Source organism: Engystomops pustulosus, chromosome 2 (genome assembly GCF_040894005.1).
Source record: "Engystomops pustulosus chromosome 2, aEngPut4.maternal, whole genome shotgun sequence".
NCBI classification, from domain to species: Eukaryota; Metazoa; Chordata; class Amphibia; order Anura; family Leptodactylidae; genus Engystomops; species Engystomops pustulosus.
The window spans coordinates 11,949,275-11,963,389 of NC_092412.1; the positions used below are offsets into that span (position 1 = coordinate 11,949,275).

Genomic DNA, 14,115 nt, shown 5'->3' on the forward strand with positions numbered 1-14,115 from the left:
AAGAGCTCTGTGAGGATTTGTTTTCTGCATAACAAATTGCGTTTCATAGTGAGGGCCTATAATGTTCCATGCCGTGTACTGGGAAGCAGGAATAAAATTCCAAATGCAGTGAAATTGGTGAAAAAACGCATTTCCGCCATTTTCTTGTGGGCTTGGATATTAGGGCTTACACTGTGCGCCACAAATGACAGGTCTACTTTATTCTTTGGGTCGGTGCAATCATGGGGATAACACATTTATATAGGGTTTATAATGTTTTCATACATTTACAAAAATTAAAACCTCCTTTACAACAATGTTTTTTTTATTTTGCAGTCTTCTGGCGCTAATAACTTTTTCATACTTCGGTTTCCGGAGCGGTGGGTGGTGCAGTATGCAGCAAAGACTTACAGGCTACAGAGAGGGCTCAGCCCGTGAGGTGCCCATCAGGAAAGGGTTAAGATATAATATACCTTCCACTTATTTCATACTGCCAATCTGTGTGTCCATTATGTATGTATTTGTATAACATTTGTTTTTAATGGTTTTAAATAACATGATTTTTGTCTAATAAAATTTGATATATTTTGTATACACATCCCACTTTTTCTTTTTGGAGTTCATAATCTTTTTAGGATGTTTTTTTTCTTATTCATTAGCCCTAGGCCTTTTATTGTCTATAAAAATACCTGCAGTTTTTTATATTGTAATAATAGCCTCTGTCATGATTAATCAGAGTCAGCATAGTACAGAGCATGTGTATTGTACCGGAGAGTACACAGTGGCGTTACCGGCGTCATGGTATGGTTGTCCGGTGAGATCTTTGGGTTATCCTTGACATCACGCCAGGCGAGGGAGTTACATAGCGATCAGTATGCAGAGACTTAACCTTTACAATGGTTAAAGGGGTATTCCGGGAATATGAACGTCTGACACAAAAACCCATGATGATATAAATAAATGAATACAACAATACTCAATGTCATTAGTCAAAAAACGGACCTTAAATAATTTGATTTTATGATTTACAAAATTTATGGCCTCTCTAAAGTAGGTGGAGTTATCACTAAGATGGGCGCCACTGGAAACTACAAGTTCCATGATCCTTTAGTTCTCAGTAACTCCTCCTCCCTCTTATGCTCTGCTCCCAGTGATGATCTAACAGGTTTTCTTGCTCTGTTACCATAGTAATGATGTGTAACTGCCATCACCACAACACTGACCATACTGGATGCAGTTCAACCAACCGACTACATCCTAACATAGTGGTGATCACATGACCCTCCCAGGCAGGTGCTGGACATGTGATGTGGACATGTGACCAGCAGCCATCTTCTGTCCTGCAACGGACCGCGCGTGTTATATTTGAATATTAAAGTATATACTGAGATTCGTATAATATGGACACACACATAGCTTGCCACCAGATGGACATTGCCTGAAGCCTTGGAGTGGTGTTATAAAAGACTGGGTGATTGATCATGGGTCACCTCTCAAGGAATATCCTGTGCAATCTCCACAGGAAGGGTTTATCCATTACCTTGGGGCATAGATCAAAGGCATCAATTTCCTGTTGATCAGGAGGGCTGTGTTGTTGCAGGCCTAATTCTATTGACTCAGGAGGGCAATAAACAAACATCTGTTGTGAAAAGGTGATACATGGACACTTTCCCATGGGAAGCCCTATTGTGTCAGGTGGGCAATAAATGCCATCCCTGGGAGGTCACCCAAGCCATTTGGGACAAAGGCCTGAGGAAAAGATACCAATCCCAAGTACGAGAGCGCCATCCTGAGGAAGGAGTAAATGACAACACCAAGGAGGCCAATATCCTATTACCGGAAGCTGATTGGCGACAAGTCATCATGAAGGCCGGAAGATATCCGAGCAGGGGTGGAGTCATGGGCGTCTGTGGGTGTGATTGTGATAACAGTTGAGGTATATATGTATGACAAAATCTTGAGTAAAATATAGTATATAGTATAGTCTTGTAGATAGTATTGAGTTAGTCTTAAGTTTGTAGTCAGATATTGTATGTATTTTCAATGCTAGAATAGAACATTGAGGAGGCATTTTATCTTGTATTATAACCTTTTTGTACTTTGTCATCTTTTATACCTTTTTAATTAAACAAGCCTTTCTCCAAGTTTGGACTCTGCATTTTCAAGGAACAATTCTTAGTTAGAGCAGGTAGAAAGAAAAACCCACTTATTACAGCGCGGAAGAAATTAACGGACTGATTAAAGGGCCAGTAGCAGTTTAATTCTTCATTACAGTCTATGTCATCAGCATCTTCTGCTAAGGGGAGCAAAATTTTAAATAACAACTAATTACACATAAGCTTATATTTTGAGTGCCCACTTGTATATGAATTATGCTGATTCCTGGAATACCCCTTTAAACCTTTAATGGGCACAATCTAAGTGCACTCACAATATGCAGATTGTAGATATTCGAGAACTTAGGATGAATTTTGGTCTTGCACCAATGAGTTTTTCGGGGGCGTGTTATTGTATGGGTTAAGTGATGCCGATGTCACCACACGATTCTAACAAGCCGGATGAAGCGCAAGGAGCGCGAAAACGGCGTCGCTTGTTTACAGCACAATATGCACCTTACCTCTCCCCTGTAAGGTAAGTTTTGTGAATCAATAAAAGAAAAAGATAAGAAGGGCAAGTGCCTTTCTACTATGTCGATCCTCATACAGAGACAGGACCTTCAAGATCTTGCTGGATGATTCAGTTAATTCTAATATTCCTCTCTGGTTTTTCCACATATTGCTGGATAATCATGTATAATTAGTAAGCAGTATAGCACTATAGCAGCTAATTTACTATAACGGCCTATTACAGATCTTCATAGTGCCGTAATGGGGCTATTATTTTAGAGTTCCACCTGTCTCTAATAAGAGCAGCATCCTTTATACACTTAGGTGCCCTGAAAAGGGCAATTTCTGCCTAGCTGAATGTCCATATGAGGAGCAGCAAGCTCTCCCTAGTTCTAGCTTTCATAAAGATAAAGGCTTGGTTCCGAACATGGATCGAGATCCCAAACAGTAGCGCTTGTTTGGTTTCCTGAATTATGATCCCGGCAAGTTTGATATGGACCCAAACTTTGCAGTTTTGGTCAGCTCATCACTATTTGTCATCTCCATCTCCTCCCCTGGATGTGACCTCTCCCTGCAACGTATAAGGGAAGAATAACCCACAAGATACATGAAAGGCTCTTACCCTCCTCTGTCACTGATGAGGGGATTTCCTCTCCGCTCCTCCTTCCACCACAACTTTCCTGGAAAGATCCAACATGAAGGACCTGAGAAAACAAGGAAATGTATACAGAGATTCTCTTATATCCAAGTAAGCGGCAAAATCCTCAAGAAGACAGGAACTAAGGGCTTATGCACACAAATATGTGTTTGCATGGGCCGTAACCCAGGCACGTACACGGCTAGGAAAAAGGGGATGAGAGATCTTCACCCCTCCCCTCTCCATTGAAAGCCATGTTGTTGTCACATAATTTGCATAGCGGCCACCAGGCTTGGTGCCATGGACATCTATGGGAGCCTTGATGGAGCCAAAAAAATTGTGCAGCAGGATCACCGTAAGGGAAAATAATCTCTTGCAGGAGGAAGAATCGTCAAAATTAAAACCAGTTGTAACCTACCACAGCAACTAACAACATCATCCCATAGACCCTCCACCCACTGCTGCTGGAGAAGGTAAGTAGCTTTATTACATCCATCTATAGAGGATTCACAGGAACCTCAGCTCCACCTACCTGATGATCCAGTGGGATGTTCTCCTCCGGTTCCTCTTTTACAACATGGAAATATTGGGGACAGGGACATCTCTCTGGTTCCTCTTTGATATCTCGGGAATCTCCAGGACTGGGACATCTCTCTGGTTCCTGTGTAATATCTCGGGAATCTCCAGGACTGGGACATCTCTCTGGTTCCTGTGTAATATATCGGGAATCTCCAGGACTGGGACATCTCTCTGGATCCTCTTTGATATCTCGGGAATCTCCAGGACTGGGACATCTCTCTGGTTCCTGTGTAATATCTCGGGAATCTCCAGGACTGGGACATCTCTCTGGTTCCTGTGTAATATCTCGGGAATCTCCAGGACTGGGACATTTCTCTGGTTCCTGTGTAATATCCCAGGAATCTCCAGGACTGGGACATCTCTCTGGTTCCCCTTTGATATCTCGGGAATCTCCAGGACTGGGACATCTCTCTGGTTCCTGTGTAATATCTCGGGAATCTTCAGGACTGGGACATCTCTCTGGTTCCTGTGTAATATCTCGGGAATCTCCAGGACTGGGACATCTCTCTGGTTCCTGTGTAATATCTCGGGAATCTCCAGGACTGGGACATCTCTCTGGTTCCTGTGTAATATCCCGGGAATCTCCAGGACTGGGACATCTCTCTGCTTCCTGTGTAATATCTCGGGAATCTCCAGGACTGGGACATCTCTCTGGTTCCTCTTTGATATCTCGGGAATCTCCAGGACTGGGACTTCTCTCTGGTTCCTGTGTAATATCCCGGGAATCTCCAGGACGGGGACATCTCTCTGGTGGATTTCTCTGGCTGGATCCATCTATAGGAAATATACACAGTGACTGATACATTGTCTATATGTGATGATGAGATGATGGAGGAGGTGACCTCACACCTGCTCTGTCCTCTATAATCAGGAAGGGCTCCTCTTACCTGGTGATGTGAGGGGCTGGTGGTCCTCCATCATGATGTCCTTGTACTGGTCCTTGTGTCCTTCTATATACTCCCACTCCTCCATGGAGAAATAGACAGTGACGTCCTGACACCTTATAGGAACCTGACACCCACAATGACACAGTCATCACCCAGACCCCTCCCTTGTGTTATTGTACAATGTCCCAGCATTCCCGGCAGTGCTCACCTCTCCGCTCAGCAGCTCAGTGATCCTGGAGGTAAGTGCTAAGATCTTCTGCTCATGTATCAGTGAATGAGGTGGAGGCTCGGTGATGGGGCTCTGGGTCCATCCTCCTGACACACGGGGGGTCACACACTCACCAGACGACTTCTTCACTACTGTGTAATCCTGTGTATGGGAGACACTGATCACTACATAGATCCTAAGAATCCTTCACCTCTCCAGTCATTTCCCACTGTTATTCCTAGAGATAAGAGCCGTGTCCTGGGAGACTCTCACCTCTCCGGTTATCAAGGAGATCATCTCCAGGGTGAGCTCCAGGATCCTGGCCGCCATCTGCTCTCTGTCCTTCTCCCGGATCCCTGGTGGATCATTGATGGAAAGGATCATCTTTAGGAGAAACCTCTGGGAGTCCTGGATCTATAGAACCTGAGGAAACATGACAAGAACTAAGAGCAAACTCTATATGAAGCAATTGTGTCCATGACATGTGTGATGTGACAGATGGGGATTCTCCAGACACTGGAGGGGAGGTCACTGGACTGAGGGAGGAGTGATGGCGCTGGACTGTGCCGCTCCTCACTAATAGCACATACTGGACCCGACATGGAGAAGAAACATTAAGTAAGTGATGGAATATAATGAGATGTAGGCGGAGCCTCCTACATGGGGAGGAGCCGGTTCTATGTGTAGGGGAGACGGGAAGGAACATATAGGACACATATACATCTGTTACACAAGTCCTGCACATCCTGGATGATGGGGGTGATGGTACATTATATGTTACAGGTGACTTCTTCCTACATAGGGATAGAACAGGTGATGGATATTTTATGGTATAAATGTGGAATTTTCCGGATACATTATATCAGTGATTATTCCCTTATACAGAAAAGTGGAAGAAATTAATTTATAGTTGAGCTCCTGAAGAATACTGGGAGTTGTAGTCCCTCCATATAGTGTGTGTGCTCCTGGAGAATACTGGGAGTTGTAGTCCCTCCATATAGTGTGTGTGCTCCTGGAGAATACTGGGAGTTGTAGTCCCTCCATATAGTGTGTGTGCTCCTGGAGAATACTGGGAGTTGTAGTCCCTCCATATAGTGTGTGTGCTCCTGGAGCATGCTGGGAGTTGTAGTCCCTCCATATAGTGTGTGTGCTCCTGGAGCATGCTGGGAGTTGTAGTCCCTCCATATAGTGTGTGTGCTCCTGGAGCATGCTGGGAGTTCTAGTCCCTCCATATAGTGTGTGTGCTCCTGGAGCATGCTGGGAGTTGTAGTCCCTCCATATAGTGTATGTGCTCCTGGCGCATGCTAGGAGTTGTAGTCCCTCCATATAGTGTGTGTGCTCCTGGAGCATGCTGGGAGTTGTAGTCCCTCCATATAGTGTGTGTGCTCCTGGAGAATACTGGGAGTTGTAGTCCCTCCATATAGTGTGTGTGCTCCTGGAGAATACTGGGAGTTGTAGTCCCTCCATATAGTGTGTGTGCTCCTGGAGAATACTGGGAGTTGTAGTCCCTCCATATAGTGTGTGTGCTCCTGGAGCATGCTGGGAGTTGTAGTCCCTCCATATAGTGTGTGTGCTCCTGGAGCATGCTGGGAGTTGTAGTCCCTCCATATAGTGTGTGTGCTCCTGGAGCATGCTGGGAGTTCTAGTCCCTCCATATAGTGTGTGTGCTCCTGGAGCATGCTGGGAGTTGTAGTCCCTCCATATAGTGTATGTGCTCCTGGCGCATGCTAGGAGTTGTAGTCCCTCCATATAGTGTGTGTGCTCCTGGAGCATGCTGGGAGTTGTAGTCCCTCCATATAGTGTATGTGCTCCTGGCGCATGCTAGGAGTTGTAGTCCCTCCATATAGTGTATGTGCTCCTGGAGAATACTGGGAGTTGTAGTCCCTCCATATAGTGTGTGTGCTCCTGGAGCATGCTGGGAGTTCTAGTCCCTCCATATAGTGTGTGTGTGTGCGCTCCTGGAGCATACTGGGAGTTGTAGTCCCTCCATATAGTGTGTGAGCTCCTGGAGCATGCTGGGAGTTGTAGTCCCTCCATATAGTGTGTGCGCTCCTGGAGCATGCTGGGAGTTGTAGTCCTTCCATATAGTGTATGTGTGCTCCTGGAGCATGCTGGGAGTTGTAGTCTCTCCATATAGTGTGTGTGTGCTCCTGGAGAATGCTGGGAGTTGTAGTCCCTCCATATAGTGTGTGTGCTCCTGGAGCATGCTGGGAGTTGTAGTTCTTCCATATAGTGTGTGTGCTCCTGGAGCATGCTGGGAGTTGTAGTTCTTCCATATAGTTTGTGTGCTCCTGGAGCATGCTGGGAGTTGTAGTCCCTCCTCTGGTCACTTACCTCTTCTCTCCTCAGTGCAGGACACTCTGTATTTCACACACTTCCTCCTGCTCACTATCCACTAGTCATGTGACCCGGGCAGTGTGACGTCACTGAAGGGGCGTGATCTCCGGGTGTACATGTCTATGGAGAAGTGGTGGATGAAGGACCTGTGATGATGTCATAGATCATGTGATCAGTGCAGGAGGCGGCAGTCCCTGTGATGATGTCTCCCAGTGCATCTACATTGAATGACTACAAAACAACTGAGCAGGAAAAATAACAATTATCTATTTATTTCCACCTATAATCGATACAAATGCCGAATTGATAAAAAAAAGACCTCTTGAAACATTGTGGATCTATTTAAATCTGATGTGAAGGCTGGACAGGTGTTAAAGGGGTTATCCGGGTGTTAAAAATGATTGAGGGCCGGGGTGGGCTAGTTAAACATAATAAACATGTACTTGCCTCGCCCGGTGCTGCGGTCCTTCTCCTCTGTGTGGCGGTTTGTATACAGGGGCGCACAGGCCGGCCAGAAGCTCCCATCCGACTCCATCTGCCAGAGCTTACAACGCTGAGAGATAGGGACGGATGGGAGGAGCCGGCTACAGCGCGGACCGGAAGCTCCCTGTGCCTGGCTTCTGTGCCCCTGTAAACAAACAGGGGCACAGATCAAACAGACCGCGGTGCGGGACATCGGTGGCACCGGAGGAGGTGAGTACATGTTTATTATGTTTAACTAGCCCACCCCAACCCGGCCATAAGTAATTTTTAACAGCCGGATAACCCCTTTAAGTATCTTGGAAAATTTGTGTATAGGAAAGAGCAATCGTTGGTTAATGATCTGGTCCTTGAAGATATTAGGTCGAAGAAAATTAGTTACCAAAGCTTTTTTTTACAGTCTAGAAAATATGGTACTTTTCCCTATTTAGAATGTCAAAACTGCAATGTGTAGCAGGTGATAGGGATAACTTCTTATTTCTTTTCCTGTACAACCAGGAATGTAGGGCACTTGCTGAAATACTGGTGTGGCGAAGCCCTTGCTGGTCAGACTTCTAGATCTATCAGAATTAGGGTTAATGAGAATAGGTCACTAATAAGATTGTACAAAGAAAAACTAAAAAAAAAAACCAAGAAAAACCATAAGATAAGGATCCTGGTGAACAACTGACAAGGAAGTGTGGAGAAGAGCTGTGGTTCCATGTAGACATAGAGTAAACGTCCTGAGATGGCAAAGGATGCACAATCCTTGAGCTCTGCTCTTACTCCCTACTAATCTCTGTCTTTCCACAGATTATTTTCCCCTTTCACACACTATAGAGGGGTATTGCCAAGACTAGAGTACCTGCACAGTCTGGACATCACCATGCACAGCAGATAGCATGCTGCTGAAAGCCACCGATCTCTGACCACTTGTGAACAGCCATTGTAGTCTTCTCCGACTTGGTTTCCTACCTCCTCAGTTACTGAATTGATTCTTCAAAATCAGGTTTCTGGCAACAGTAGACTCCTCACCGCCATATTCTCCTGCTGTCTTGCCATAAAGATCTCACCTTACTGCACCGTTGACTTCTCTCCCGCACATGGAGGGATCTCAACATCTTCCCTCAGGTGGGACTCAGAACCTCTTCCCTGCCTCTAGAGAGGAAAGAGTAGGAGGGAAGGAAAGAAGTGGAAGGGAATGGACCTTGTGTTATTTCAATGCCAAACCCCAAAAAGGTGAACGTTATCCCGTATACAACATCATCAGTGATGGCCATTGACTATAATCCACTTAGAAAAATGAATGGAAGGTTTCCGACGCTCTCACTATTTTAACCGCTAACAGAATTAACTCAACAAATTAATGTGTGGATTTTAGTATTTGAGAGATGCTGCTATTTGGTAATGCAATGATGGGAGGTTACGATGGTCCCCGCTGTGTGTGTGTGTGTGTGCACACTGTAGGACCGGACTGACCTGGAAGTATTGTGGGTTTGCGTATTTACAGTTGCACCCAGAAGCAAGATAGTGGTGTTGGTTTCGATCCTGACGCCGATCGTGCCTGTGACTTCTGGATGGCAGGTTTTTAAGTCCACTTCACTAATTATCCCTGAGGAAGTCACTCCTTTGTGGCGATATGCATGGTGTGAAGTATTGTTTTATGTTTAATGAAAATGTTTTTATTTTTCATATACTTGCTGAATGCTGAGAATACCATAAAGACGTTTGGTGGAGAGGAGTGGACTTTGATCAGCTTCAGCCATAGTCAAAGGACTCTAAGACTCCCCCAATGTTTGTCCATTTCACAAGAAGGATTTACGATATTATATACACTTCAGGGAAAACAAAGCCTTAGTGTCTCCGGTGCCCATGTAATACTTTACCAACCAATGGACTATGGACATTACTTCTTTATCCCTAAGTTAACAAGCCCAGGTCTTCCCTGTATAATACTGTGTGACACAAATAAAGCATCTCACATCTGCCTTACTTTTGATGGCATCAGTTCACAGAGACTGACATATTATACCATACGTTGTTTTGGTTTGATTTCTCCTGAGCTCAATCTGTGAATGTTATCAGTCATTAGAGAACCTGAGGTTGTGTGAACAAGGGCAGAACTTGACAGTGGGGACAGTGGGGCCAGCCTTTGCCCCTCCCCGTGTTTGTAGGTATTGTATTTTGTTATTGCATCACTGCTGTAATTCAGAAAGTTGGGCGGTGCATAATTATATGCAATTGCTCTATGCTGTTTCATTATGGTATGTCTTGTACCTTTTAATTCTTTTCATTTCTCAGTGTTGTCATGTCTCTGTACTTCTAATTTGATTTATTGCATTTTTGACACACGACTGTCTCTTTGCTAGATTTGCCATAAATTTCCGACTTCTTATGTTGAAAATGTTCCCTCTAAAAAGGCAGGGGGTTGCTATTTAAATCTCTTTAGAATGCCCTTCTGGAGATTGATCCACAGGGTTGTTCCTCTATATTAAAAGGCCATCTACAGAATACCCCACTGACACTCCGCTCTATATACGCCCATAGCTCCCTTTCCTGTCATTGCTTCTCTCAAAGCTTAGCTCGGACCGGATTCTTTTTTACTAATAGGAGAAGACTTTAACACCTCTTTTTTAGAGAGGCTTGATTGAACTAATATTGTCAGTGTCTACCCTGTTTAAAAAGAATTACCCTTGGTTAATACGAGAGGAATGTAGGCACCTGTGTTGTTGCCGCCCCTTATGTGTATCTCTTCTGGGAAATGTCGATACTCCCCAAATTCCTTTACCTTTTTAATATTCTCTCAGTCGGTATTCCTATAGCCACTCTATGTACTAAACAGTCCATGTTTTGGATTCTGTATAGAGATCTAACAGGCACAGAACACCCACCTCGGTTCTGTCGGCTGGTCTTGAGCGAGGTGGCCTAAACATGGCAGACATAACTCTCTATTACAAAGCAGTACACCTCCGCCAATTAGTCTCATGGACTTCCCTTCACTCATTTAATCTCTGGAAAGAGATTGAAAAATTATGGCTGGCCCCAGTTCACCCATGTGTCAACATTTTGCCCCCCCCTCCCCCTCAATAATCCAGCATCGACTTGCCCCTATGGTTTTCTTGTCACATTTGGCAAAGATTTCATCTGCGATGCAGCATGGCCTCCCGTAACTCTCCTTTAACCCCCTTCTCATAGTTTTTAGTGCAACCTGGGATTCCTTTACATGAAAAGACTTAGCCCATACCTCCCGCAGACATCTTCTAACCTTAGCCGAGCTGTGATCACTCAAATATATGCTGAAATTGGAACACTAGCTTGGCAGAGAGATTCCAGATTCGATTTGGAAGATAATATGGGGCAAAGCTTTACATATTGTCAGCATCCAAAACCCTTATCTTCCTCTTTTGGAAGTGGATTTCCCACATCATCATCTGACCTCACATATGCTAAGGATATGCAAGCCATGGAGCTCCTCTCTGCCACCCTGCCATCATGTAGAATAATTTACTCAGTTTTGTATCTCTGAGATTTATTAATTAATAGACTATATGAACGAATTAAATGTAAACAGACTTAGATCCATGGCACTCCTCTCCTATTTCTGTAAAGAAAATATATGGGTGGTCCTAACTATTGGGACTGTTTATTCCTAGTGAGTCTTGCACGGCCACACATAGTAAACTGTTGTACTTGATATTTTGCTTCTATATGTATTTTTTTTAAAATGGCTGCACCAGTTTTCTGTCATACTGAAAACTATTCTCACCGTTAATTCGGTTTCCATTAGTCCACTGTGACGGCCCCACTTGGAGGATGACCCCTTGGCCTCTGTAGGGACAGGAAGCAGAGAAGTTATATATCCCACACATGTATCCACACTCCAGTGACTACCAAATAACTACACCGGCAGTGGATGTAACCCAATTTATTTCACCTACAAAGTAATCTGGAAGGTATATCGCATTGAGGGCGGCACGGTGGCTGAGTGGGTAGCACTTCTGCCTTGCAGCACTGGGGTCCTGGGTTCGAATCCCACCCAGGTCAACATCTGCAAAGAGTTTGTATGTTCTCTCCGTGTTTGCGTGGGTTTCCTCCGGGTCCTCCGGTTTCCTCCCACACTTCAAAACATCCTGGTAGGTTGTTTAGATTGTGAGCCCCATGGGGACAGGGACCAATTTGCCATGCTTGTGCAGCGCTGCGTAATCTGTGTGCGCTATATAAAATAAAGAATTATTAATTATTATTATAGCAAGCATAATATCTTATGGGTCGGAATATATATGGGCCGTCATGGTGGACTAATGGAAAGCAAATTAACAGTGAGAATAATTCTCATTTTCCATGGCACCCCCCATGACGGCCCCACTTGGTTCTTCTAGAGCCATCTTCTTCAGGGATGAGAACCATATCTTTTTGGCCAGAATGGTACTACAAGGATAACTGTTGCCTTTTCCCTTTGTATTTTTGAGCCACCTTTGGTATTACTGGAATTGGTGGAAAGGCTTACATTAGTCGTGAAATTGGACTGGATCCATCTAGAGAGAAGAATCTGGGGTTCCCCACTTCTGTGTTAGCAGTAGAAAAGTTGTTCAAACCCCATTCGTTTGGTTGGTCCTGTTTCTGTTGAGATAGTCTGGTATCTTGTTTTCTTCTCCCTTTAGGTGGACTGCCGATAACGACAGGATATTTTCTTCTGCTCAACTGAATATCTTCTCTGACAAGTGTAGAAGATCTGGGCTTCTTGTTCCCCCTTGATGGCATAGATATGCCACAGTGGTGATGTTGTCTGAGTAAATCTTTATGTGAGAGTTCTTTAAAAAAAAAAATCCCTGTTGTTCTTTAGACCTTCCCACACAGCTTTTAACTGAGGAGCGGGACTGTATTGATAAGGCCATTGAACCTGAGCAAAGGCATCCTTCAGGGTTGCCCCCATCCATACTGACTTTCATCAGTTTCGAACCACTACAAGTGGCCATGGGCGCCAGGGTACTCCTTTCTTCAGATTCTCCTGTTGAGTCCATCAATTTAGGGATGACTTGACCTGAGGAAGAATATTTACCCTTAGATTGAGATGTGATGGGTTTTTGTCCCAGGAGGTCAGTATCCATACTTGTAGTGTTCGAGAGTGTCTCTGACTCCACTGAACCGACTGGATACAGGATGTTAACTGACCTAAGATCTCCATGGCTTCCCTTATGGAGCAGTTGGTTCTTTTCTGAAACTCCTTTATTTGATGAATCAACTTGATATTTATTTCTTCCAGGAGAAAGGACTTTTGAAGTTCTGAATTGAGACAGACACCCAGAAATATAGTTGTCCTGCTGGGAATTAGTTTTGATTTGGCCAAATATATGATCCAACCCAGTTGCTTGAATGTGACCATGGTGAGGTTCCTGTGCTGGATTAATTCCTGTTCCGTAAGTGCTATTATTAGCAGATTATCTAGATATGGGATTATGACAACTTCCTTTGTTCTTAGATAGGCCACTATCACTGTTATGATCTTTGAGAAGGTTCTTGGAGCTTAAAAAAATCCCGAAAGGAAGGGCCCTGTATTGGAAATAAGCTATTTCTCCTTTTGGAGTCCGCCGGGGTTCACCTTCTTCTTCCAGATGTATGTGAGTGCATTGTCTTGCGACACAATTTGAATTGTAAATCCCGCGCTTAGTCCAAATCAGTCCGGTTGTCCGTCGGCCACGCCCCCAATTTGTGTCGCATGCAAGTCGGCGCGATTGCGTCAAAATACGATCGTGTGCCCCAAAAGCCCACTTAAATGCAGCGCAAATCGGAAATAGTTGGGAAACCCAACGAAAATGCGCTGTGCGGACCCTTAGTAAATGTGCCCCAATATATTGGTTTAGGTTCTTTAGGTGGCAGATCATCCTGAGAGAGCCATTTGGTTTCTTGATCAGAAACAATGGGGAGCAATGATGACCTTTCTCTGTTTCTGTAGGTGGAACGGGAATAATGACATCTACATTTAACAATTTCTACATTTCCTGCCATAGTAGGAGTGTAAGTTCCACTGATGGTTGTCCTCCCAAATTTTTGGGAGGAAGGGATGTTAACTCCAACCTGTAGCCATCCTACAACAATGTTAGAATCCAAGAATTTGACGTAATTCTTGTCCATTGTTGGTGAAACCTCTGCAGTCTTCCTCCCACTCTGGCGTCATTTCTTGAATGCTTTATGGACGTTGCAAGAGCTGAGGAGGAAGCCTCTTCCTCTGCCTCCTTTGTGGTAACTCCATTTCCCCTGTTTTCCTTTCCCTCCATATGGAAACTTCTTTTCCTTGGGGTCCCGAAAGGACTTTACCCCATGGGTTGCATTTACTTCTAGGAAACCCTTTTTCCTATCAGCTGCCTTCTGAAGGATGGTATCCAGCTCTGGCCCAAACAGATATTCACCTTGAAAGGGGAGACC

At 44.5% G+C, this 14,115-nt stretch overlaps 2 protein-coding genes across 2 annotated transcripts in view; one reads left to right on the forward strand and one right to left on the reverse strand.

Moving 5' to 3' along the window:
• Positions 1-14,115, forward strand: part of LOC140119804 (uncharacterized) — a 340,011-nt gene that overhangs the window by 82,805 nt on the left and 243,091 nt on the right. The window lies entirely within an intron of this gene.
• Positions 1-14,115, reverse strand: part of LOC140119757 (uncharacterized) — a 30,771-nt gene that overhangs the window by 4,826 nt on the left and 11,830 nt on the right. Inside the window, exons 7-12 of the mRNA XM_072139109.1 lie at positions 13,923-14,099; positions 12,865-12,975; positions 12,636-12,733; positions 4,689-4,830; positions 3,755-4,575; positions 3,208-3,289 (exon numbers count right to left, since the gene is read on the reverse strand). Of these exons, the coding sequence (XP_071995210.1) occupies positions 3,208-3,289; positions 3,755-4,575; positions 4,689-4,830; positions 12,636-12,733; positions 12,865-12,975; positions 13,923-14,099 (1,431 nt within the window). The remainder of the gene's footprint in view (positions 1-3,207; positions 3,290-3,754; positions 4,576-4,688; positions 4,831-12,635; positions 12,734-12,864; positions 12,976-13,922; positions 14,100-14,115) is intronic.